The sequence below is a fragment of the Serinus canaria genome, chromosome 6 (genome assembly GCF_022539315.1).
Source record: "Serinus canaria isolate serCan28SL12 chromosome 6, serCan2020, whole genome shotgun sequence".
NCBI lineage: Eukaryota > Metazoa > Chordata > Aves > Passeriformes > Fringillidae > Serinus > Serinus canaria.
Window position 1 is genome coordinate 2,819,780 of NC_066320.1, and position 24,591 is coordinate 2,844,370.

The following is a 24,591-nucleotide window of genomic DNA, read 5'->3' on the forward strand; positions in this document are numbered from 1 at the left end:
ACAAAAACAAAGAGTTACAGACAGTCTGGGTACCTCTTTCTGAGCAAAATAAGCCCGAAAAAGGACCCACGTTAACAGAGGATTAACCCTTAAAAACAACAGCCTGTTGTATATTCATACACTTCACACATGATACATCAATTCCATTCAAACCCAGGATTCTGTCTGGCCAGGGTCAGCTTCTTCCTCTGAATCCTCTTCAGGGCTGAGCGAGGCAGGAAGAAGTTTGTTTCTTCTGATAATGGAGCAATAAATTCTCTTTCTCTGAAAGATTTAGGAGACCTGTGGCTGCTATCTCAATGCGAGTTCTTTCTTTAAAAACACTATCCTACATAGCACAGTTTCTATTTTAGCATTTTGTTATAACCTAAGACTATATTTAACACACAACTTAAGACAATTAATACAGCATCACTTTCTAACACAACACATATAATATTCATTTGAGTATTTGCGAAAAGCCAATCATAAACCACACATTTTTCACACTCCTTTCCCTTCCTGGAGCTGGGGGGGTCACAAAAGCACAGAACCCCTGGGGCTGGACCTCAGAGCTGATGGAGTCCAGCCTGTGAAGGGTTCCCCACCTTGGTCCCGAGAGCTCCGGGGCTGGTCACTGCCCCCTCAGTGTCTCACCACCCTTTCCATGCAGAAATCGCTCCTCGTGTCCAGCCGGGAGCTCCCCGGAGCAGCTGGATACCGCGTCCCTGCAGCCCCGGGCCAGTCTCGAACCGGGGTTCCCGCGGGGCGCGGGCGGGTCTCGAACCCGCGGCCTCCCTGTGCCGCCCGCTGTAGCCCCCGGCGCGCGGGGCCAGCGGGGCCGGAAGCGGGCGGGGCGCGCGCTGACGTATTTCCGGCGGGGCGCTGGCGGTGGCCGCGGACGGGACTCGGTGGCGGCGGCGGCGGCGGCCCGGGGGCAGCCGGGGGTGAGCGGCGGCGGTGGCCGTGCGGGCCGGCTGGGCCCGGCGGGGCGCTCAGCGGGGCGGCGGGCCCGTGGCGGGCCCGGGAGAGGGGCGGCGCCGGCGCGGGGGGTGACACGCAGGCAGAGCGGGGGCGGGGCGGGGGCCAGGCCGCGCCGCCCGCCCTTGAGGCCGGTGCCCCTCACCCCGGTGCCCCTCATCCCGTGTCTCCTTCACCTCCGTTCCCCTTGGCCCCCGCTCCCCCAGACCCCTCCCGTCCCCGGGATCCCCCATGCCCCGTCCCGGACCCCCTGACCGCAGCTCCCTTTGGGCACCGACCCTTTGTAACTCGGGGTTGGGGTTTTGTCCCCCGCAGGCATTTTGTTTCCAGAGATGTCTTTCATCTTCGAATGGCTCTACAACGGCTTCAGCAGCGTCTTGCAGTTCCTAGGTAATGCCTCGGCAGCCCCTGGCAGCCCCGTCTGGGTGGGTTTGGCTTCTCCCGTTGCCAGCATCCCATAAAAGCCGGGGGTTGAGGCGGTGTGCAGCAGCTCTGGCCAGTGCAAAGTCTGCTGAGGAAGCTCTGTATCAATAAAGGGGCTTTAACACTGGTGCAGAGAAACTTTGGGAGTATTTGGGGGCGTTGGGCTCCCACTCAGGTGTTTTTCTTGTCCTTTGGAAGCCTGTCCAGCCCCAGGCAGAGGAGCTGCCTCGCCAGGGAGGGAGCCCTATCCTCCTCGTCCTCCTTCCAGAGTCCTGGATTCCAGTGCAAAGCCTTGCTGGAGGATGGGGTGCCCATTCTCTTGATCCCCTCTTGAAGGGAGGATGAGAGGGACGGGGTGAGAAGAGGTCCCGTTGGAAACCTCTGGGAGCTTTCCTCTGGCAGACACGACAAAAATCAGTTTATGCCAAGAAAACAACTCACTGTTCCCTGCTTTGCACTTTTTCTTGGACAACTGCCTGCTGTCTTTTATGAATTTGTTCAGTTTTCCCATTTTTTGAGGACACAGACTGATCCATAATGTTCTGCTGCACACTGTCCTGTGCTGCTAGGGTGGAGGAAAGAATGGAACACTGACGGGAGCAGGAGCTTAGGAAATGTCCATTGCTGTAAACACGCCTTGGAAAAAGGCTGTTTGAGCTGTGTGTGTTTTCCCTGCTGCCCCTGGAAGTGTGCACAGGTGGCAGCAGAGCTCTGGGAAAGGCCTTCCCCAAAAAAAGCAGCGTGGCGCTCTGGGTGAGCCTGCTGGAGTTTTCCTCTTGCTCTCTTCCTTCTCCTGGCAGGTTTGTACAAGAAGTCTGGAAAGCTGGTGTTCCTGGGCTTGGATAATGCAGGGAAAACCACTCTGCTGCACATGCTCAAAGATGACAGGCTGGGTCAGCACGTCCCCACGCTACATCCCAGTAAGTGTCCCTGGGAAAAGCCTCCTGGCATGGCTTTCCCTCTGGAATTGTGGTGGGGGGGGCACGGTGTAGGAAGAAGCTCTGCTTGGGGGATTTGAGGGTCTCAAAACTCGAGCTGCACTGTGGTTCCCCCAGCTGAATTGCATCTTTTCCTCTCTAGAAATGCCCAGCAACTGGTGTGGCTCAATTAATAGAAAGGGAAGATTTTCCTAAGGAAAAGCCTAATGAAGGATAATAATTGCAGGTTAAAAAGCTTCAGTGGGAAGCAGGAGAAAGTATTTCCTACCGGTCGTGGTTTTGGGAAAGTGCTCCTGAATTCCACAGGAAGTTCAGGGAATTCCTTGTTAGAGGAGTGTATGTGATACCCAAGAAACTCTTTCTGTCACAACTTCCTTGTTTTCCTGAATCCCACCTGTGTTTTCCATTTCAGCATCAGAGGAGCTGACGATTGCTGGAATGACCTTCACGACTTTTGATCTGGGTGGACATGAACAAGGTAAGGAAAAAAATGACCAAAAATTGATCCTGACTAGTGTCAGCAATTAGCAGTGCCTAATTATTTGTTGCCTGGATTTATTTATGGAACAACACGTGGAAGCAACCTCCTGGCTGTAGGATGGCTTGGAAGGAAATGCTGCCAGTTCTTGCCCTGCTGCCTGAAGTATTTTTAGCTGTGGAGGACTCAGATATAATTTAGTTTGGGTAATTGCTTTCTAGAAGTTTTAAACACAGTTTTTTTGCCCTTTTATACACAAAACTATTGGAAGGAAGAAAGCCTGGCTAAAAAGGCAGCCATGGTTGCTGAGGTTTGGTGAATTTTTCCTTGTGTGGGGATTTCACAGGGCGGTGTTTGTCCCTTGTGTTTTCCAGCTCGCCGGGTCTGGAAGAACTACCTGCCTGCCATCAATGGGATTGTCTTCCTGGTGGACTGTGCAGATCACTCACGGCTTATGGAATCCAAAGTTGAGCTTAATGTAAATACACTTCCCTTCTTTCCCTTCTCCAAGATCTCTGATCAGCTAAATTATGAATAACAGCCATCTCTCTCAGAGCTGGAGGAGCCTGGATGTCCTTGCTCTGGGTCAGCCACTTGGGTTCAGGGGAGGCTCAGGTTGTAGAGCAGCAGGAATTTCTGCATGGAAAGGATGCTCAAGCCTTGGTAGGGGCTGCCCAGGGAGCTTTGGAGGTGTCCAAGGAAGGGTTGGACATGGCACTCAGTGCTCTGGGCTGGGGACGAGCTGAGACTCCATGGGTTGGCAGGGATTTTCCAGCCTCAGGAACCCTGTGAGTCTTCCACAGGAGTCTGGAAGCCCCAGAAACGAGCCCTTGTTGGTCCCAGAGCTCCAACAAAACCATTTCCTTCAGGCAATGACTCCTTTTTCCACCTCTCTGCTGAATCCTTGTCGGCTCTTGCACGCAGGCGCTAATGACAGATGAGACAATATCCAATGTGCCAATCCTTATCCTGGGAAACAAAATCGACAGACCAGAGGCCATCAGCGAGGAGAAACTGCGGGAGATCTTCGGGCTCTACGGACAGACCACAGGGAAGGTAGGGAGCCATCCAGACCTTGCCTTGGCACGGGCAGGGGAGAGCCTGAGCCCTGATCCAGCTGGGATTGGTGGGAATTACTCCACTAACTGGTCAAGGTGAATCAGTGATCATAATGATGGTGTGCCTGAAGGGAGCCTAGGAGAGAGAGACTGTTCAAAAGCTATGGAGTGGTGGGACAAGAGGGACTGGCTTCCCAGTGCCAGAGGGCAGGTTCAGATGGGAGATTGGGAAGAGATTCTTCCCTGTGAGGGTGGGCAGGCACTGGCACAGGTTGCCCACTGAAGCTGTGGCTGCCCCTGGGATCCCTGGAAGTGTTCAAGGCCAGGCTGGACAGGGCTTGGAGCAACCTGGGATAGTGGGACCAGGCAGTGGGGTGGAATGAGGTGATCTTTAAGGTCCCTGCCAACCCAAAGCTCTGATGCTGCCCTTGGGCAAGTTTTGAGGCTGCTGGGATTGTCCAAAATGCAGCGCACACACAAAGGGCCTGCAAGACGAGCTTCATGGCTGTGGCTCGCTGGGCGCTTCCCCCAGGGCGCCAGGGGTGCAGATGTGACTCCTGTTTGAATTTCCCCAGGGAAACGTGCCACTGAAGGACCTGAACGCGCGCCCCATGGAGGTGTTCATGTGCAGCGTGCTCAAGAGGCAAGGCTACGGTGAGGGCTTCCGCTGGCTATCGCAGTACATCGACTGACGCCGGCACGGACACGAGAGTTTTACTCCTCTGGACTGATCCTGTTCACTTCAGCTTCCTATGGACTTTTCTATTAGAACATGGAAGGCTTTCCTGGCATTGTCCAAGAGACTCCTGGTTTCCAGCTGCCCATATGGCACAGTGGTGACACCGCTCTTTTCCGCGCGGCGGGGAGGCAGCGCCGCTCCTGAGTTGTCCCTGCCCAGTTGGGTGACAGCGGGGCTGCTCCAGCCTGGGAAGGCAAAACTCTGCACGCTGCAGTGTAACAGCTGAAAAAGAGAGCACGTCTCACCACTGTGGTTAATTGACTTCAAAAACAAACAAACAAACAAACAAAAAACGGAAAAGGAAAAAAGCAATTATATTTTTTAAAGAAAGTGTTAATGTAAATGGCGTCCCTTCTAACTTTTTAGTTTAATGTTCATCTTGTTTAGTCCAGAGTCTGGTTTAGGGTTTTTTAAAAATATATTTAACGGTATTTAGGTATTTCACAAATTACTGAACCAAGGTATCACGATATTAGAAGTCCTCAATAAACATAGCATTTGGGCTTAACTGAGCTGTAGGGTGGCTGTGCTGTGTCACGCTGACCGATGACGGCGAGGTGCCGTCGGGACTGAGGTGTGCAATCCCAGCTTCTTTAGTTTACAGGGATTTTTTTTTTTTCCTAGTTGGGGAGGAGCGCCTGGTGCAGGTATTGGGGGTGGTGTGCAGTGGGAAGGGGCTGCCTGGTTCCCCCTCAGGCCAGACCCTCCATTGAGGCTCCTCTGGCCACGCCATCACAGTAAGAACCATGGAGCTGTTTTGGTGGTTGTAGCATGGAAGTGTTTGACATTTGCATATCATGAGGTGATTAATGTAGACTAAACCGGTTTCTTTTATACTCTCAACGGACTTTTTTTTTTTTTTTTTTTTTTGTCTGAAGTTTCATTGCTGTCTGGCACTCATTTTCAGTTCAATAAAGACACGTCTTTCTCCTCCGAAGGGGCAACAAGCCTCAGTCTGGCTTGGTGTTTGCTGGGCCTTGGGGCCACCAGAACACCAGCCACAGACTTCCAGAAGAGTTTGGACAAGGCTCTCAGGCACAGGGTGGGATTCTTGGGGCTGTCCTGTGCAGGGCCAGGAGCTGGACTCAATCCTTGTCACTTCCAATCAGAATATTCATTCAGTGATTCCATGGTTCTGTGACCTGCCTGGTGCAGCCAGAGAGTGAAACTGAGGCAGGATGGAAGAGCAGCTTGCCTCTGGGCTGGCAAGCAGGGAGAGCTCATGGCTTGCAGGGCTTTGCTCTTGGTGTGAAGAACCCACACCGAGCCCAGACAGCCTGGAAGGAGCTGGGGGGGAAACGGGGTCGGGGGGCTTCTGACTCGCGCTATTTGAGGGGATTTTAGCTCTCCCAAAGGGATTCTCCCGGTCCCTGTACCTCTGTTGGAAATAAAGGTTCGGTACTCGTTCGTGCTGCGGGTGAGGTGGGAAGCGAGCGTGGCCGTGGGGTGTCCGGGCCAAGGGTCCCGGGGAAGGGGGGGCCTGTGCCGGTGTCGCAGAGGGCAGGGCTGGGCCGAGGGGCGGCTGCGGGTCGCCGGTCCCGCTTCTCCCAGGGGAGCAGGGGTCGAGGGAGGGCTCCGACGCGGGCATCCCTGATGTCCCGGGAAACGGCCCGGGGGCGGCCCTGGCGGGGGGCTCCCGGGAAGCGGGGCCGGGCTGGGCCCGGAACCCCCGTGAGGGCCCCGCGGGGGCGTGTCCGCCACGTGCGCGCCCCGCCCCGGCCAATGGGGAGGGCGCGGCTCGGGGCTGCAGCCAATGGGCGCGCGGGGCGGGCCCGGGGGCGGTGCGATGGCGGCGGCGATGGCGGCGGCGCCGCCGTGCTGCGCGGTGCGGGTGAGGGGCGCGGGCAGTGGCGATGGCGGCGGCAGCGGGCTGGTGCTGAGCCGCCGCCCCGCGCTGGTGCTGTGCCACGCCGCCGTCTTCGCCCCGTTCCTGCGCGCTGGCCCTGCCGCCTGGGAGCGGTCTGCCGCGCTGCCGCCCGCCGCGCTCCGGCCGTGCCCGCGCCTCAGCGTGGTGCTGGGCGGCGAGGCCGGCGGGCTGCGGGAGCTCGGGGCGCGGCTGCTGGCGCTGGTGCCGTGCGCTCCGTTCCGGCGGGCGCTGGAGCGCGGCCTCGGGCGGGCGGAGCGCTGGCGGTTCGGGGCCGAGGAGGCGGCGGCGGGCACCGACCCTCGGGCGCTGCCCTGGTTCGCCTGGCTGCGGGTGCCCGGGCTGGACGCGGCCGAAGGCGGCTGGGCGGCGCGGGCCAGCGCCGGCTGCCTGCGCAAGGGGCAGGCGCTGCTGGCCTGCGGGTCCCCCTTCGGAGACCTGTGCCCCGAGCTCTTCCTCAACACGCTGAGCCGGGGGGTGGTCAGCAACCTGGCGGGCGAGGAGAACGCCCTAGTGCTCACCGATGCCCGGTGCCTGCCCGGCACCGAGGGCGGCGCCGCCTTCGTGCCCTCGCCCGACGGGCCGCGCGTGGTGGCCGTGATCGCCGCCTCCCTCTGCTGGAAGGGCGCCGAGTGGGTCGGGCTCACGCTGCTCTGCTCCCTCGCCGCCATCCTGCGCAGCAGCGCCGCTGTCCTGGGCGAAGCCGGCATCGCGGTGCCGCCCGTGCCGGCGTGGGTGGCCGCCGTGCCAGCGAGTAGCGGGCGGGACCCGCTGGGCTGGACGGCGCTGGTGGAGTGCGGGGCCACCTGGGGCTCCGGGGTGCTGCTGGCACCGAGGATGCTCCTCACCTGCCGGCACGTCGTGGAGGCCAGAGCCCCGCTCCATGTGACGCCGGCAGCCGGCCCTGGCCAGTGAGTGCTACTGTGCCCCCCCCCACCCCAGCCTTAACCCCCCGACCCTGAGTGTCCCCCGCCGTGACATCTCATTAACCGTGTCCTTAGGGATGCCGCCGCGCTCCGGGGACGTGTGGTGTTTGCCACCGAGGAGTCGTCCCCTTTCGACGTGGCCGTGGTGGAGCTGGAGGAGAGCGTGCCAGGCTTTGTCCCGCCGTGCCTGGCCAGCACCTTCCTCCCAGGTACGCACCGGGGGGACACGGGCTGTTGGCTGGGGGCTGCCTCGGCCCCTTGCACCCACCTGCTGCCTCTCCCGTGCCAGGAGAAGAGGTGAGCGTGGTGGGCTTCGGGGCGCTGGGGCGGGCGTGCGGCCCCTCGGTGACAGCAGGGATCCTCTCGGCCGTGGTGGCGGTGGCCGGCCGCCCCGTCATGCTGCAAACCACCTGCGCCGTCCACGGCGGCTCCAGCGGCGGCCCCCTCGTCTCCTCCCGCAGCGGCTGCCTCATGGGTGAGCCAGGGGTGTCCCCGTGGCTACCTGGGGGGGTCCCATGGGCGTCCCCCGGCCGGACCCAGTGACGTGGGTGTCACTCCCTCCCCGCCAGGCATCGTCGCCAGCAACACGCGGGACACCGGTGCGGGGGCCACCTACCCCCACCTCAACTTCTGCATCCCCATCAGCGTCCTGCAGCCCCTGGTGGCGCGCTACCGCCGCACCGGCGACCCCGCCGCCTTCGCCGGGCTCAACCGGGCGGCTGAGGGGGTGAGGGCGACTTGGCAGCTCCAGAAGCAGCCAGGACCCTCCAGCAAGCTCTGAGCCCCCTCCTGGGGGACTTGTGGCAGGGACCGAGGTGCAGGGACCGAGGTGCCGGGGGTGGGGCTGCCACATGCCCTCTTCAGCCCCGGTGGTGCGGGGCCCCGCAGAGCCGGTGGGGCATGGGCACCTTGGGGCAGGGACATGGCCCAGTGCCTTTGACAGCTGCTGACAGCTCCAAACTTGGGAGGTTTGGGGTCTGTATTATTTAATTTCTCCCTGGGGCCATAAATGCTGTGAGTTGAGGCCCTGGTGTCCCGTGTGCTGAATGGCTGCTGGGCGGTGGTGGAGGCCATCACTAGGGTTGGGTTGGGTTCTGGGGGGCAGGTTGGTCCTGAAAGGGATATTCTGGGTCAGAGGTAGGATCGGGTTGGGGTCTTCTGTAGGGTTGGGGTAAAGCATGGGGAGGGAGGGCAGTTCCAAGTTCTTCCATGGCTCTGGACACCGTGGAAAGGGAAGGTTTGGGGTCATGGAGGGGGTCAGGAGCTGAGGAGGGGCCATGTCCCCGGGGAGGGAGGCCAGTTCCAGCTTCATGGCAGCAGAGTGCAGGAACCAAACCGGGGGCACTGATAGGGGGGCGCTCCCACCCCATCCTGCTCCCCAGCCCCGCAGTGCCCGCTCACTGGAGGGCACAGCACCACAGCACCCCCTCCCCAGGACAGCCCTGCAGGGCTGGGGGGTGCCAGGGGGAGGAACGGGCGGGCCAGTGTTTGACACAGCACGGGGTGTTTATTTCACAGCCGCTACACAACGCCGGGGGCCGGGGCAGCCACACAAGCACAACATGAGGAGGGATGCAGGGAGGAAGGGGGGGCAGCTTATCTAGAAGGGAGTTTGTTGGGTTTTTTTTTTGTTTTTTCCTTTTTTTTTCCCACTTTTATTAGCGCCATTTGCCCGGTTGAAGACCACGCAGCAGCACACTAGGCCTACAAGGCTCTACCCAAAAAAAAAAAAAAAAAAAAAAAAAAAGCTCAAATTCGCATAAGAGCGGCCCCCCCCGCCCCGCTCGCCCCCTCCCCGGGCGAGCACCCCGATGCCCCGTCCCACACGGGACCAGAGGGGGGAGCACCCACCCCATGCCACACCGGCAGCGGGGGGGGTCACGGGGACCCCCAGCTGGGGGGCTGCCTCCCGGCCGTGCCGCCCACCGGGCTCGCCTGCTCCTCTACCAGATGTAGCCGCCGTCGTCGCCCTCGCCTGCTTCGCCCTCCTCTTCCTCGCCTTCCTCTCCCGCCTCCTCCGGCTCCTTCTCCTCCTCGTCCTCCCAACCCACGCTGCTCCCGAAATCACCCGAAAACCCCGTTGCTTCATCTGGAGGGGCGAGGGGCAGAGGTTCAGGGGCGGTCCCGGGCTGCAGCCCTGTCCCCAGGCGGGGCTTCCCCGCAGCTCTCACCGCAGTCGGGGCTGCCGTGCCCGCGGGTGCCCGTCAGCTCGGCCCCGTGCTGGTCCACGCACCAGCACTCGCCGCCGCCCGGCTCGCACTGTGCCCGCCGGTAGTAGCCGTCCTCATCGCAGCTGGGAATGAAGGTGCCTGCAGGGAAGCCACGGCCCCCCACCCCCCCCCAAACACGTGCAGTGCCAGAGCCCCCCAGGCAGGTCCCCATCCTCATCCCGGCCTGGCTGAGCGGGCCCTGCTGGAGGGAAAGGGCCCTGGGCTGCCCCACTCACCCAGCTTTTTTTTGGTCGCTTCTTGGATCTGGATCTTCTCCAGCTCCCTGAGACAGGGCGGCTCTGCAGCAAGGCCACATGCGGCTCTTAGGGCGGGCATGCAGCCCCCCAGGGCGGGCAACCCCTCACCCCACACGGTGTGCGCCCCCAAACCCACAGCATTCGTCCCTGTGGTGTGCATCCCCCAAAACTCCACATTCCCCCACTGAGTGCAATCCCTCAGACCCCAGAGCATGAACTCCCCATGATGTGCACCCACCCTGGCCCCATTGAGTGCATCCGCCAGCTCCACAGTGTGTGTCCCCCCAGCCCATGGAGTGTATCCGCCAGCTCCACAGTGTGTGTCCCCCCAGCCCATGGAGTACATGCCCCATGATGCACATCCCCCTTCACCCAAGACGTGCTTCCCCATGACCCATAGCATGCAGCCCCGCATGGTTTCCAGCCCCCCCAAACCCTGTGGTGTACCTCTCCCCCTAAGGCAAACATCCCAGAGCCACCCCAAACCCAAGGATTGCCCATTACCCCATGACATACATCCCCCCGTGATGTACATCCTATCCCCCAGTCCCACAGCATGGGATGGATCCCCCACAGCCCCACGAGGTACAACCCCAATCCCACAGCACGGATTCCCCAGTCAGTCCATGGCATGCATCCCTCAGGACACAGATCCCCCAGCCCCACGGGGTGCACCCTCCTGACCCCGTGGTGTCCATCCCCCGGCCCCTCAGCGCCATCTCCCCTGTCCTGACGCACTTTCCCTCCAGAAGCAGAAGCACCACTCGGGGGCGGAGACGCGGCCGTCCTTGGAGGTATCGCAGGAGTTGAAGAAGGCGCGGATGCACACCTCGTACTTGTCCAGGTTGATGGCGGCCAGCTCGGACGCCTCCAGGAAGAGGTCCCCGCTGGTGTCCAGCCGGGCGAACATCCACCCCACCGCCTCCTTGCAGGTGGCTGCCACGCTCCTCTCCAGCGCTGCAGGGCAGGATGAAGCCCGTGGCTGCCCGGCCCCCCCGGGGACAGCAGCCCACGTCCCCTCCCCGTGTGGCAGGGACAGGTACCGGAGGTGGGGCTGGCGGGGAGCCCTCCGGAGCCGTTCTGCTTGGCGTTCTCCCGCAGCAGCTGGAACCAGTCGCGCAGCCGGTCACCCAGGTCGGCCAGGTCCTGCCCGGTGCACAGTTCTGGGGGGTCCAGCGGGGCAGCGTCAGGCCGGGCGGAGCTCGGGGCCGGTCCCCCGGCGCCCTGCACCCCACTCACCTTGTTTGCTGTCTCCGGCAGGGCTGTGCGGGGTCGGGCAGGGGCACTGCCCCTCGCACCGCACCGTCAGCTGCTTGCTGGCCAGGCACGCCTGCTGCTCCAGCTTGCACTGCGGGGCGGCAGCGGGACGTCGGCGGGGGGACACGGGGGGGACCCGGGGCCCCGTCCCCGCGGCGGTGCCGCCGTCCTTACCGCCGAGCTGTAGGTGTGGCCGTCGGAGCCGCAGACGGCAGCCACCGGGGCGGCGTGGCAGGGCTTGCAGCCGCCGTGCGCCTTGGGGCCCAGCGGCTTGATCCTGCACGGGGCGAGAGGGTGCTGAGCACCCGCCGAGGGCCTCCTTCCTCCCGCCCGGCCCCGGCCCCGGCCCCGGCCCCGCTCCTACCTGTGCTCCAGCTTCTTGCGGCTGATGCACATGGCGCGCTGGTAGCCCTGCGCCACGCACACCTTGTGCCTGCTGCACTTCACCTTCTGGCAGGGGTCCTTGGTGGTGTCCAGGGCTGGGGGGCAGAGAGGCGCTGGGGCAGGCGGGGACGCCCCAGGGAGCCCGGTAGCGCTGGCCGCCAGCCGGCCCGGCACAAAGCGCCATTCAGGCTGCAGCTGGGCGGGCGCCCCGGCACCAGCTGCTGCTTCCCGGCTCGCACCGAGCCCAGCACCGCTCCGAGCCGGAAGGGAAAAGCCCGAGGGGTGCAAGCAGAGAGCGTGACCCCCCCTGTGCTCCATCCTAAACCCATCCCAGCTCCATCCCAGCGGTACCTTCATCCCCGGGCTGGTTGTCCTCCCAGCTCTTGATGTAGTCATCCTGCAAATTGGGGAGAGCCTGCATGAGTGCAGGTGGCGGGAAAGGTGACACCGGGCCAGGTGTGCCACCCCCAGGCTCGGGGCCACCGGCCTGGAGAGGGTCCCGCCGCACACACCCCTGGGCACCCCCGCAGCGGGAGGGCACGGAGCAGGGACGGCGAGCAGCGTCCCCTCACGAGCGGGGGTCACCCCCTCGGTAGCCCCTCGAGGCTCACCTCCACCTCCTGGCGGCACGGCAGCGAGACGGCCCAGCCGGCACCGACAAAAGAAACAAAGAGAGAGAGAGAGAGAGAGAGAGTGCCCACCGTCAGCTCTGGGGCACCCAAAGCCCTACTCCCGGCCCCACCCTGTGACAGGCACCCTGTGCCAGCGGGGCACCCCGACCTTCCGGTGCCCAAAGCTCTCGCCACCAGCCCTGGTTGTCACTGGCACCGACCACCAACGTGCTCCCCATCTCTGGCTCTAGACCTGTAATCCTGGAGAGCCTTTACACAGGATAAAGCCTTCCCCCATCAGCCAGCTGGGAAAGCCAGGGAATGAGCATGGAAATGGCACCGGGTGGAGGAAGCCCTTGGGAGCGCAGTGAGGACCTCGGGGGACCCCCACGGTGCTGCCACCCTGGCTCTTCAGTCGTGAGCCCAGAAGGAGTGGGCCAAGATGGAGTCGCTGCCTGGGGAGGCAGAACTGCTCCCACAGGACCCCAAAAGCATCCCGGGGGTGTGGGGGAGTAGCGGGGACTCAAACCCTCCCAGCAGGCAGCATCGCCCTCCCCACGGGATGCTCCGGGCTGAGCTTTGCAATAAGGCAGGAGCATCCCCGCCGCCCTGGGGAGGGTGGGCAGGGTTTGGGATGGCAGCAGGAGGCAGCGGCACGGGAGGCGGCTCTGGAGGGGATGTCTCGCTCCAGCACGGTGGTGTTTGCACCGCAATCGATAGCCGCGTTCCCGTGCCGTGATTGGTAACACTGCGGCGCCCGGCAGCTCCCTGCGGCGCGGGTCTCGCCGCGGCCGCCGGCCTCCTCCCCGTGCATCCCCCCACCGGCGCTGCTCAGTGGAAAACCCCACAAATCCATGGATTTGCTTATTAATCCAAGCGAACCGTCAGGAGGGCTGCAGCCCCCCCAGCGCAGCAGCCGTGCCACGGCAGGGTGGGCCCCACGTGTGCTGGGGATGGGCATCCCCCCCTCGGCCCCGAGCCCCCCCGGGGATGCTCAGTGCCATGGGGCACGTCCACAAGTGCTCCCCTCAAGCACCCGCAGCCATCCGAGGTGCCGGGTGCCCAGTGCTGGCGTTGGCCAGCGGGGGTGCTGCGGGCAGGGGTCTCCAGGGGAGGAATTTACACCTTTGCACCCTCACCCGTGCTCTGCCCACCAACTGGTTTATTTCGGGGGTGATGCCCCCTGCTGTGCCCTGTGGTGGGCACATCTCCCTTGCTTCCATCCATCCATCCATCCATCCATCCATCCATCCATCCATCCATCCATCCATCCATCCATCCATCCATCCATCCATCCATCCATCCATCCATCCATCCATCCATCCATCCATCCATCCATCCCCTCCTCGCTGCCAAGGTGAACCCGAGTGTGCATCTGAACAAAGACCACAGGGGCTGGCTCGGGGTGGGGGGGGGGCGGCTCGGGGTGTGCCCCCTCCCTGCCCGGCTGCTGCAGGTGCCCTGGGTCTCCCCAGGATGGGGCTGCAGCACCGTGTCCCCCACGCCGGAGGACACGAGCAGGAGGTGTAAAACGAGCCCAGGAAAAACCCCGACTGCTCCATAATATTAAGGGCTGCAGCTAAATGCCGTCGAGGCTGTTGGCAAGGGCTGTGTAACAGCGAGGGGTGACAGAATCCCGAGCCCGGTGTGCCAGCGCTCCTCCAGCAGTGCCTGCAACCTCATCCTCCCTGCCGCGCGTCCCCCACATCCCCAGGGGTCACCACCCCGCGGAGGCAGCGCCGGCCCCGGCTGCGGCATCGCGCGAGGCTCCGGAGACACCCCGGGGCCTCTGGGGAACGCAATCCCGGGGGATGTTCGTGCCCTGACACGGGCTGCGCTGTCACCGAGGGTTTCAGGCCACGGCGCAGCCCCCGCCACGGGCGGGCGGGTCCTGCCTGCACCCCCATGTGGGGCACGGGGAGAGGGTGCAGGGGACAGCACCCCCGCTCACCGGAGAAGGTCGCTTTGGCATCAAGCCCTGGCCGCGGTGGCACTGGCATAAGCCACGCAGCTTTGGCGTCGGGCAGGGAGGCGGCGGCGCTGCCGGAGCCGGTGAGCATCCCCCGAGTACCGGGGCCGCGGAGCATCCCCCGGGTACCGGGGCCGAGAGCCGCCCACGGCCGCGGCGGGATGCGGGCACCGCCGAGCATCCCCGGGCGCCCGCCATGGGGCCGAGGCCGGGGAGGGTCGCGCTGCGGCAGCCGCAGCGGCGGGCGGGGAGTGCGGGGAGGGGGCTCCCGGTGCCCGGCAGCGCGTCCCGTCCCTCCCGCCCCGCTGCCGGCGCGGACTCACGTCTCGGAAGCGGTTCCAGTGCTTGATCCTGCCGCCGTACTGGGAGATGGACGAGAGCCACTGCTCGTCCTCCATGAAATTGCCGGGGCTCTCCGCTGCCGCGGCGGGCCCGGGGCCGGTGGCGGGGCCGGCGGCGGGCCCGGGGCCGGCGGCGGCGGCGGGCAGGAGCAGGGCCAGCAGGGCCAGCAGGGCGCGGCGCCCGCCGCAGCCCCGCATGCTGCCGCAGCGCCGGGGGGAGCGGGCGCGGTGCGGAGCGGTGCGGTGCGCACGGGGAGGCGCCGCCGGCGAGTGCGGCCGCGGGGCGGCACCGGGCGGCACCGGCGGGAGGGCCGGGGCGGGGCCTCCGCCGCGCCCGCCGCACCTGCGCGCCGACACCGGGGCGGGGGAGCCGCCGGCACGGCTCGGCACGGCCGCAGCACCGGCTCCCTTTCTGTCCCCATCCTGCACTCTCGTCCTTGACCTGTCCCCGTCCCGCGTCCCTCATCGTGCGCCCCGCATCTTCTGCCACACCCCCATCCTGAAGTTCTCGTCCCGCACTACTGGTCCCCACCGTGTCCCCATCCTCCATCCCCCGACACACTCTCTTCCCGCATCCTCTATCCCGCATTCCTAGTCCTTATCCCGTCTCCATTCCACATTCCCCATCCTGTACCAACTGCCATTCCCCCATCCTGCGCCCCTCATCCCTGGTCCATACCGGGTCCCCATCCTGCATCCCTCATCCCCATCACATCTCCATTCTATATCCCCCATCCTGCAGCCTTGGTCCATACCCAGTCTCCATCCCACATCTAATGTTCTGCATCCCTTGGTCCCTGCCATGTTCTCATCCTGCAGCCCTGCCACATCTCTGTCCTGCATCCCCCATCCTACACCCTTCATCCAGCAGCCCTGCTCCCTGCCAGGTCCCCATCTCACATCCTCCATCCCCTGCCACATTCCCATCTAGCACCAGTCATCCCACATCCCTCATTCTTACCATGTATCCATCACACATCCCCCATTCCTTCCACATCCCTATTCTGCATTCCCAGTCCCTCCTGCACCCCTATCCCACGGCCCCCATCCCTGCCATATCCCATCCTCCAACCCTTCTCCCTGCCCACACTGTAATCCCCATTCCTTGGCCATCCCACCACAGCATTTTAGGGCCCCAGGGAAGATTTCCCCCTATCCCAAGGTTTTGCTTTTGGATTTTCCCCTCTTCTCAGCAGGGGGAAATCAGGGTAAGCAACAAGTGACAACTCACCCCAGCTGCAGCTCCTTGACAGCTTCAGCTGGGGATGCCACAGCACACATCCAGCTTCTTTTCTCCCTGCCAGGATGCTCAGGATGGGAAGGAAAACTGCCAGCAAATGCCAGTGATGTCAGGCAAAAGATCAGAATCCTTAATTCTGCCTGGGGAAGGAGGTGTGAAATGAATTTTGCTGTGCCAGGCTAGAGCAGCAGGATAAGCTGCTTACCAGCGAAATTCAACCAACTTCCCAAAGAATTGTCACTAAAACATGTTTACACAAGTGGGAAGAGGAGGAGTATGCTCCAATTGTCAAAAACCTGTGTTTGCCTCAACTTCTCGGTGAGAGTCGTTAAAAGCTCATCAGGAAGAAGCTTCCCAAGGTGCATCTCCCCTTTCCTGGTGGCTGCGTGAGCAGCTCCCGGGTCTGTTCCAAAGAGATTTGCCAAGTACCTCTTCAGGCTGGCGGAAAGATGACAGCAACTGGTGTTAAGTGCTCTCAGCACCTCCCTGTGAGTGCGTGCTGTGCTCTGCTCCCCGAGGGAACCGTTTGGAAGGCGGCTTTTGGAGAGCACAGAGGCGTTCTGACGCCGAGGAAAGGGACACAAACAGCCCAGCGGCTCTGGCTGGGTACAAGCAAGGGCACCCAGCAAAAGCACAGATGATTTGATTGCCTGACAGGCAGGCTTGAAAGCAGACAGACAATTTGGTCTGGGAAACATAAACTGCAACACATTTGGAGGGAAAAAGAAAAGCAAACCCAATTCCTGAATGATTCCTATTGCTGTTTGGGCATGACCAAACAGCCAGCTCACTCTGGAGGGAGGAAAGGGGGTGAAGGCTCCTTAGAAATGATCACTAGGACATGTGGGTTCTGCTGGAGCACCTCTGTCCCTGGCTGAGACACTCTCCATCTCTACCACAGCATGATTCCATATCCATGGAATCAACTAGGAATGGGCAGCAGCACCTGTTTTGTTACAAAACACCCAAGCACCAGCACCTTCCATTTTCCAAAGCGTTCATCCTAGGGCAAGTCGAAATCCTGCGTCGCTATTTTTACCAAATGTGGAGATTTACAGGAAAAAAACAACGTTGTCTTGAGATCTCTGAAGGATTCACAATGGAATCAAAGAGCTTGGTGCTGCTTTTAATGGAGAAACCACCTACAAGGCATATGTTTTTTGACACGCTCCGAAACGGTCACTGGAAAGAGCTCTAACCGTCAGTGCTTTATTATCATAGCTATGTGCTGTGCTGGAAGTTTAATTACAGAAACTATCAATGCAACAGGAGATAAACACTTTGCTTTTGAAGGGAATTAATTTATTTGGAGATCTACATCACACAGGCACGCTGCTGGAGATCCAAGCAATGCCTGACCTCAATATCGTTAAATCGTGCTCCGGCGAAGCTCTCCTGGATTTTAAATACTTATTTTAAGAAAAAACTTCTCTCTTCTGAAAAAAAACCCCACATTTCAACACCGGTGATGCCCCAAAAGCCCCAGTTCTAGTCGTATTCTTGGAAAACCAGCAATCCACAGACATCAAAGAGGCAACTTTGTGATGTTTTGGGAAAAGAAGGAGGAAGGCAACCCTGAAGAAAAGGGCAGTGGGAAAAGCTGCAGGGAAATGCCACGGTTCCCATGCTTTGGAGGAGTCACGAGGCATCCCAGCTTGGAGTTCCCAGGTTCCCACTGAAGATTCATGTCCTATAAAACCTTTCACTGAGGGATCATGCACAGAGCAGACCTGCCATGGCTGCCTCAAGAGAAGCACAGCTGCCCAGATGTGGCGTAGTAGCCAGAGGCGTCCGAGGAGAACCTCTGGGAGAGACGCACCGAGTCCAGCTGCACCTCCCCGAAGTGGAAGTTCTCAAAGAGCTGAAAGGAAGAAGAAAAAAAAACACTTGAAGGGCATCAGAGGGATGGAGCCTGCAGATGGCCCACAGCTCTCTCGCAGGAGCTGGCCCTGTCAAAAGCCTCTCCTCACAGCCTGGTTTTGCCTTTAAATCAAAGTGTTCTTTAGGTTATTTTTCCCACTAAAGACTGCACTTGAACTCTTTTTATCTACAGCAGCAGCTGCTCAAACCTCCACTGTTTTGCTGTCTGTGTCACTGAGGGAGCGTGGGGAGGCACCACTGCTCAGGAGGCACCAGGCACCACCCCCGGGTGGCCCTCGAGGTCGCAGGCTCTGCAGCAGCAAGGTTTGAGGCCAGGAGGTTTGCAGACCAATCCAGGCCACAGGATGCAGGACTTAACAGCTACAGCTCAGCCCTAATTCAAAGTAGCAGGCTGGAGGCACAGGGCTCCTCATCCCAGCACTGACCCCGCTTTGTTCAACAAATCCGTCTTTGTTCCGCAAAGACTTGAGTGCAAATTAAGGAAAGCAAGCCAGCTCCGGAGCCCGGGGGGTGTGTCCCTGCCCATTAATCCAACCCACCAAGCAGACAAAAAAAAAAAAAAAAAAAAAAAAAAAAGACATCAGAATTCCTTACAAGAAGTTACTGCTGGAAAAGCGTCGCATCCAAGCGCAAAGTGCTCCTCCCGTTCCATTAACCAGCAGGAAATTGCTCTACCTGGGAACATCAGCTGTGCCTCAGGAAAAGCTTCTCAGTGGAGATGCTAATTTGGAAGCTCTGTTTAACAGGAGAGCTGTGAGTCACTGAGAACCTGAGCAGTGACTTCTCCCCACCTTGGAGATCTCCAGAATGTCCATTCCATCTGTCTCCTATTCAATTTTCTATCTGTCCCTGCAGGCGTGGGCTTGAGGCAGTCCCACAGCCCTTCCTGCCCTTTACAGAAGGCAAGAAGGAAAGCCAACACATTAATCCTCCTGGAGCCAACGGTGCATCAATTCCTCCATAGAGGGACTGACTGAAATCCCAAATAACTACTTAGCATCTGAAAGGCTGCACTTCACCTCCTCCAAAGAGGCATTTGGCTCTGCCTGGCACTGATTTGGGCACAACTGCTCTTTTGTTGTTTGTCCCAAGAGCATTCTATACCCTTTTTTCCAGAGGAGACCAGCTAGTTTTCTTTCAGGACAATTCCTGGGTTTGCTGTCACTCCACAAAGGAAAAGAGCCATAGGGAAAGTGATTCCCTGCCCATCTTGGGGCAGAGCAAGAGACCCCAGGGCAGCAGCCAGGGCCTCAAGGGACACTGTGAGTAGTGGCTCCACGGAGTCAGTGCCCTAAAGAAGAGCAGCCTGCAGAAAAGAAGCTAAGGAAGTGTCTCAAACTGGGAGAGGAGGAAAAGAGAGGAAGAGAAATGACGACAGCCACACAAACTCCATTTCATACAATTAAAGATTTATACAAGAAAGATTAATTATGTTTCCAAAAGCCTGCGTCTTTCATGTTGGAGGACTTAGGATAAAATGTCTCATTAATAAGAGATGGCAGTAAAAAGGGGGTGGTCACCTTTCTTTTTGTTTTGGCTGACCTCAGAAGGAAGGATGGTTTCCTGCTCTCGGGGCTGCCTGTACTGCTCTGCCACTGTGCCCACTCACCCCAAACCTTCACACCTGTCCCTGTCACAGTGGCTGCTCACACTGTCACTCCTTCCCATCACAGAGCACTCTCCACCCAGGAAAAACAGGATCACCTCTCTCTTGATTCCTAACAGAGGGAGTGGCAAGTGTGCTGGAAAGCAAGGAGTGCTAGGGTTTGAAGAGGGCCCCCTCCAGTGCCTAAAGGGGCTCCAAGGGAGCTGGACAGGGACTTTGGACAAGGGCATGGAGTCATGGAACAAAGAGGAATGGCTTCCCACTGCTGGAGCATGATTCAGATACTGGGAAGAAATTCCTCCCTGTGAGGGGAGCAGGCCCTGGCACAGGGTGCCCAGAGAAGTTGTGGCTGTCCTGTCCCTGGAAGTGCAAGGCCATGTTAGATGGGATTGGAGCACTCTGATCTAAGATGTCCCTGCCCATGGCAAGAGGGATGGAATGAGGTGGACTTTAAGGTCCCTTCCAATACAAACCATTCCAGGATTCCTCAAGAAAACAAATGCTGGGATGTGCTAGACCCATCAGCAGCACTAGAAGTCAAGCCTTTCCACAAAATAACCAAAGGAAGAGTTTTGTTTATGCTATTGCTGCACACCACAACCTGTTTTTCTTACTAAACACAGGTACTTCAAAGCAAAAATTAGTTAATGAGATAAACCCTTCCTGAGCCCCTCTTGCTTCACACAGCCTCAGGCATGTCACAGCAGAAGGATGATTGGGAAGCCCCAGAAGACACTGCCCAGGTCAAGGCCCCTCCATTTGTACACTGCTAAAAGTGCAGCAAAGCCATTGTACCAAAGCACTTTGTATTCCCTTGGCTTTTTTAAGATTCACCACCTCCCGTGTGTTCGAGCAGCTGTGTGTTTCCCAGGGAGGAACGCTGCTAGAACTATTGATTTTTGGTAATGTGGCTGTACTTTCTGAGAGTAAACATGCTGCAAGATTTAGAGGACAACCACAGACAGTTTTTTCTGCTCTTGTTTCAGGCTGGCTTCTCACTAATGCTCCTGTCATCCCTGAGGCTTCCCATGACAGAAACCACCGGACTCCAGGCACGGAGATCACTGCACATCTGAGACCTGCCTCAGGCAGCGTGGAGAGAGGCCCCTCAAACATCATCCTCAACACCTCTGGAACACCAGGAATCCTCCAACACCTCTGGAACACCAGGAAGTGGCTTCCCATCATAAAAGTATCCTGCGCTCCGATCCCTGGGGACTCGGGAAGAGATTGCAGAGAGCCAAGCCTCTGCTTTTGACTTTCACTTCTATTTATCTTGAGGAGAAGCCAAGCAGAGCCAAGAAAGATATTTATAACTCCCCCCTCTCCCCAGCCACCACGGAAACGCTCTGGTTTCAGAGGAGCCCTGGAGCACAGCTGATGAAATGCCTCCTGGGAAAGCATCTCAGCATTTCTTATTCTGCACCAGGAAAGAAGGTACCTGGAGGTCGTTGCCTTTCAGAAGCTGATAACCCCAAGACTGGTTGACTCCCCTTCCCATCCTTGCCTATGGCTGCCAAGGGCCCACCTTTCCCTGAAAAGGCTGCAGGAAACACGAGGAGATGTGGATGAGGAGCAGCCAGGAGGGAGGCAGGGGAGGAGAAACGCAATCACCCGCAGAGCCGTGTCATTTGATTGGAGTGGGACGCGAGGCTCAGCAAAAGCACAGTAATTCTATAAATCCAAACATGCCAAAGGATTTATGGCCTCGATGCCCAAGGAATAAATAAGAGGATGGAGGCTGGGATTTTTTTTTTAAAGTATTATAAATGAGAATGAACCTGATGGAGGTAAAGGTCAGCTTACAGAATCAACACCATGCATGCAGTGCAAGCTACTAACTCCCATCAAGGGAATAGCACTTAGAGGACTAAGTGCCCTCCATTTCCCTGCTGCCTTCCCAAATTGAATTAGAATGGAATAAGGAAAGAGCACTGTTAACTTTTAACCCCAGACCCAGCACCTCCAAGCAAACGCTCCAGGGATGCGCCCTGCCTTTTAAGCCACAGCCAAAGGTTTGGGCAATGCTCAGCGAGGATGCCTGCATCTCCCATGGGGACAGAGCAGGTGCCTGGAGAGTGGCAGCAGCAGCATCCCAGGATCTGTGGGGGATGGCACAGACTACAGCCACACTGCCCTCCCCAAAAGCCATGAGCTCCCAAGAGAAGGAGAGAACTGGATGATGGATAACCCATATTTCACAGGTCAGCCTGCAAACTGCCGTAGGCCCAAGTGCTCCTCTCTCTCCCTCTCCTGTCCTGGGGACTGGGTCCAAGGACACACCACTCAGGTCATGAGGAAAGGCAGGCAGCCCTGTGGTAGCTCCCACAAAGCAAGTTTTCCTCCACTTCTCCCCCCAGATTCGTTTATCTCCAGCCAGGAAAAGCCAGCAGCACCACTGTCATTTCTGACACCACATTTTCTCCCTTAAGACAATTCTGTTCAGATGCTGGAAACCCTTCTTCCTCTGAGGTCTGTTCCCCTCGATTACCCACAAATTACCCAGCAGACCTCCCTTGGGATGAGACAACCATTTTCTGAAGGAAGACAAGAGCCTTTTTTTGTTTTGGGAGAGAGAGAATCAAACCGCTCACTCCTTGCAAACCTGAGCCAAAACTGCTTGTACAAACTTCAACCCCTAAACCACAACAACTCCTTATCAAAGGCAGAGCAACAGATCAAACCCAGGATGCCTCTTTGCCACATTTTCTTCCCCTTTCCAAGCCTGTGAAGTAAGTTTTGCTGAGGCAAGGAGGAGGATGCCTCCTCAATGAAGAAGTTAAAACAGGCGCCTAAACGCTGTCGTGTTCCCGAGCGCGGGTGTTTGTCAAGCTGTCCTCCTCGGGGGGCTCTCTTCCCACAGACAACCCTCCTGGAATGAGACAGCACCTCTGTGCTCCACCAGCCTGGCAACAACAGCAATAAATCACAGCTAATCCACACAAGGACAGCAGCGATGTGTTTCGGCTCTGGTTATGAAGAGTGGAGGTGCCAACGCAAACTGGGGCTTTTAAATCACCTGTCAAGGGCTCAACTAGCATGAGAAATATTAATGGATTCGGCTGGAGGAGCACGGGGAAGTGGGAGGACAAAGTAAGTCCACGTAAGGGAAGGGAGTTAGAGGTGTTTAAAACTTCCTTCACGTAATCTGTGGCTCGCATTCACGCTGCCTTGGCCCGGATTTTGCCACTACCATCAGGATTATTGATCAGTTTTTAAAGCCTTACATCGTTTACAGTAGTCAGCCAAAAAAAAAAGACCCATCCTGAATTAATAAGAAGTCCAAGCAGCTCTGCTGAGAGCCTTGGAAATGCCGAGGGAGCAACAACTCACTGCAATGCCTTGCAATTAAAAATTCCCACTAACAAGCAGTGATAACACGGGATAAAAGGGATGTGCACACACAAACACACACACACACACACACACATCTCTCCCTGGACTCCCAGGGAGTTCTGCTGTGAACTCCAGCCCCAGAAAGCAGTGCCTTAGGGCTGGGCTATTACAGATCAACAGCACAAAACTGTCCCCAGTGACTCAGCGCTGCACCCTGTAATGTCATTAGCCCGTGACAATCCACCTCACAAACCCCACTGCCCTCGGCAGGCAGCTGAGGGAGGGAGGGTCCTGTTTTCCCATATCTGGAATAAACACAGAAATTTGCAACTTCAGAGAGGCTGGGAGGAGGAGGCTCGTAGCTCCAGGAGCCCACAGCTGTGGATGAGCTCGCCGTCATTCCTGCTGCGTGGTCCACGCTGATTCTCCTGGGTGGAAAACATTTCTCCACCCCAGGATCCCACCCAGGGAGGGTGTGAACAGCCTGAGCACCACTGGGCTGTGCCTCCATGGTAGAGCACGTGCAGGAGGATCATGCTGACAGACAACCCAGCGCTGGGACAGCTCCAACAGGAGATTAAACAGAGGCTTTGGAGGAGCTGGAGCCTTTACAGCTTCAGCTGCTCTGCACAGAGTGACAACACTCACCAGCACAGCCCCAGCGTGTCCCCATCGGCAGCAGCGGTGAATGAGGGCACAGGCTTGGAAAGCCAGGAGCTTTCTGCTGGAAATCAGCATCTTACAGTGCTGCTATCCCCTCTGGAGAAGGGGAGGAACAAACAACATGCCAGGCACCCACTGACAAGCATGGAGAAAAATTAAGCAGCGTTTCTGAAGAAGTGCCTCAAGACAGAGCGACAAAACCTGTCTGTCTGCAGACTTCCTGTACTCCCCCCTGGAAATCTTTCCACCTGGTAAGGGATGATATATTTGAATTAAATTTTGTAGAACACGTCCACAGCTTGAGATGGAAAACACTGGAGAAGAGCAGAGAACAATCACCCTTCCAAATCATCTGGTGAAAGCACAAGGGCAGATCCCATGCCAGACACAGCAGGAAGGCACTGACTCCTCAGCAAATTCCTGGATTACTGATACCAGCACCAGGCAAAAAGGACTGATGGAGGAAATAGCAAAAACATGGAAAGATTAAAAATCTTAAAAAATTAAATCCTGAAATGTGAATGTAACACTCAGAAACACTGATGGACTCTGAGAGAGTCCAATGAACTCCAGCAAACTCTGTCCATCTGAGTTCCTCTGATTAACCTCCTTTGCTGCACAAACCACAGCCTCCAATCATGCTTTTGGGATCCCACCTAGTTGTTTAATGCACCTCAGTCCTGCAGCCTCCCACACAGACCTGCCAGGACCTCTCCAGAAGGCTGTTATCTCCACACCTGCCACAGATCCCAGGCTGCAGTATGTGCTGGCAGAGCTCCTTCTTCCTCATCCCAAAAAATTCACCAAACCCTGTCCCAGCTGTGACCCAAACTCCCCCAATCTATGACAGACAAACCCCAAACCAAAGCCCCTGGTGGCTCCCAGAAGATGAGACGCAGCCAGGCAAATTGTCAAGACCTGGGGAGTTTGTTAAATGAGTAGATTATTTTTCCTTCTATTTTTGACTTTAAAATTTTTCTGCAACAATTTGGTGCCAAAAAAGGAAATACCTGATTCCTGTGTTATTCACCCTGGACACCACTCCACCAATGATTATCTGTCAGAGGTTTGATTGTGCTTGGAAACTTGCCAGCAATAATGCACAAGAAGCATAGGAAAAGCAGGCATTCATCCAGAGATGCAGCTCTTCCCAGCATTCCCAACCTCCTCCCCAAATTAGCAACTGCTTCCTCTCCATGGCTTTTTAAAGGATGGCTGGCTGGCCATCCAACATTTTCCAAGACTGTTCAACAGCCTTGGAGAATGTTGTGCAGAGTCACAAGGGTGGAAGAGGGGTAGGAAGGACAGAGAGGGCAGATGTCACCTGGGCTGTCCCCACCAGCACCAGCCACAAGGCTGCAGATTGTTTTGTTCTGCAAGTGTGCAGCTGGCTCTGGAGTGTCTCTCCATCCCCAATATAGCATCCAGCCCTTCCACCAGGAACAGCCCT

The 24,591-nt window shown here is 58.3% G+C and overlaps 4 protein-coding genes across 5 annotated transcripts in view; 2 read left to right on the plus strand and 2 right to left on the minus strand.

The window, feature by feature from the left end:
* Nucleotides 1-836: 836 nt before the first annotated feature.
* SAR1A (secretion associated Ras related GTPase 1A) lies at nucleotides 837-5,108 on the plus strand. Its single transcript, XM_050976240.1, has 7 exons — nucleotides 837-926; nucleotides 1,276-1,350; nucleotides 2,184-2,303; nucleotides 2,734-2,799; nucleotides 3,174-3,277; nucleotides 3,724-3,855; nucleotides 4,433-5,108. The coding sequence occupies exons 2-7, from the start codon at nucleotides 1,293-1,295 to the stop codon at nucleotides 4,547-4,549; spliced, it is 597 nt and encodes a 198-aa protein (XP_050832197.1). The 5' UTR covers nucleotides 837-926; nucleotides 1,276-1,292; the 3' UTR covers nucleotides 4,550-5,108.
* Nucleotides 5,109-6,394: 1,286 nt separating this feature from the next.
* On the plus strand, nucleotides 6,395-8,410 carry TYSND1 (trypsin like peroxisomal matrix peptidase 1). The gene is made up of 4 exons (XM_009098868.4): nucleotides 6,395-7,371; nucleotides 7,462-7,595; nucleotides 7,676-7,861; nucleotides 7,956-8,410. The coding sequence occupies exons 1-4, from the start codon at nucleotides 6,395-6,397 to the stop codon at nucleotides 8,165-8,167; spliced, it is 1,509 nt and encodes a 502-aa protein (XP_009097116.3). The 3' UTR covers nucleotides 8,168-8,410.
* Nucleotides 8,411-9,109: 699 nt separating this feature from the next.
* SPOCK2 (SPARC (osteonectin), cwcv and kazal like domains proteoglycan 2) lies at nucleotides 9,110-14,613 on the minus strand. The gene is made up of 10 exons (XM_050976510.1): nucleotides 14,398-14,613; nucleotides 11,846-11,891; nucleotides 11,475-11,589; nucleotides 11,285-11,387; nucleotides 11,093-11,201; nucleotides 10,897-11,016; nucleotides 10,592-10,810; nucleotides 9,833-9,895; nucleotides 9,558-9,695; nucleotides 9,110-9,475 (listed from the first exon to the last, which is right to left on the minus strand). The coding sequence occupies exons 1-10, from the start codon at nucleotides 14,611-14,613 to the stop codon at nucleotides 9,330-9,332; spliced, it is 1,275 nt and encodes a 424-aa protein (XP_050832467.1). The 3' UTR covers nucleotides 9,110-9,329.
* A 2,147-nt stretch (nucleotides 14,614-16,760) lies between these two features.
* The window catches only part of ASCC1 (activating signal cointegrator 1 complex subunit 1), a 35,496-nt gene continuing 27,665 nt past the window's right edge, over nucleotides 16,761-24,591 (minus strand). For both annotated transcript variants that reach the window (XM_009098845.4, XM_018923907.3), the window contains exon 10: nucleotides 16,761-17,516. In XM_009098845.4, coding sequence (XP_009097093.1) covers nucleotides 17,400-17,516 — 117 coding nt within the window. In that variant the 3' untranslated portion in view covers nucleotides 16,761-17,399. The remainder of the gene's footprint in view (nucleotides 17,517-24,591) is intronic.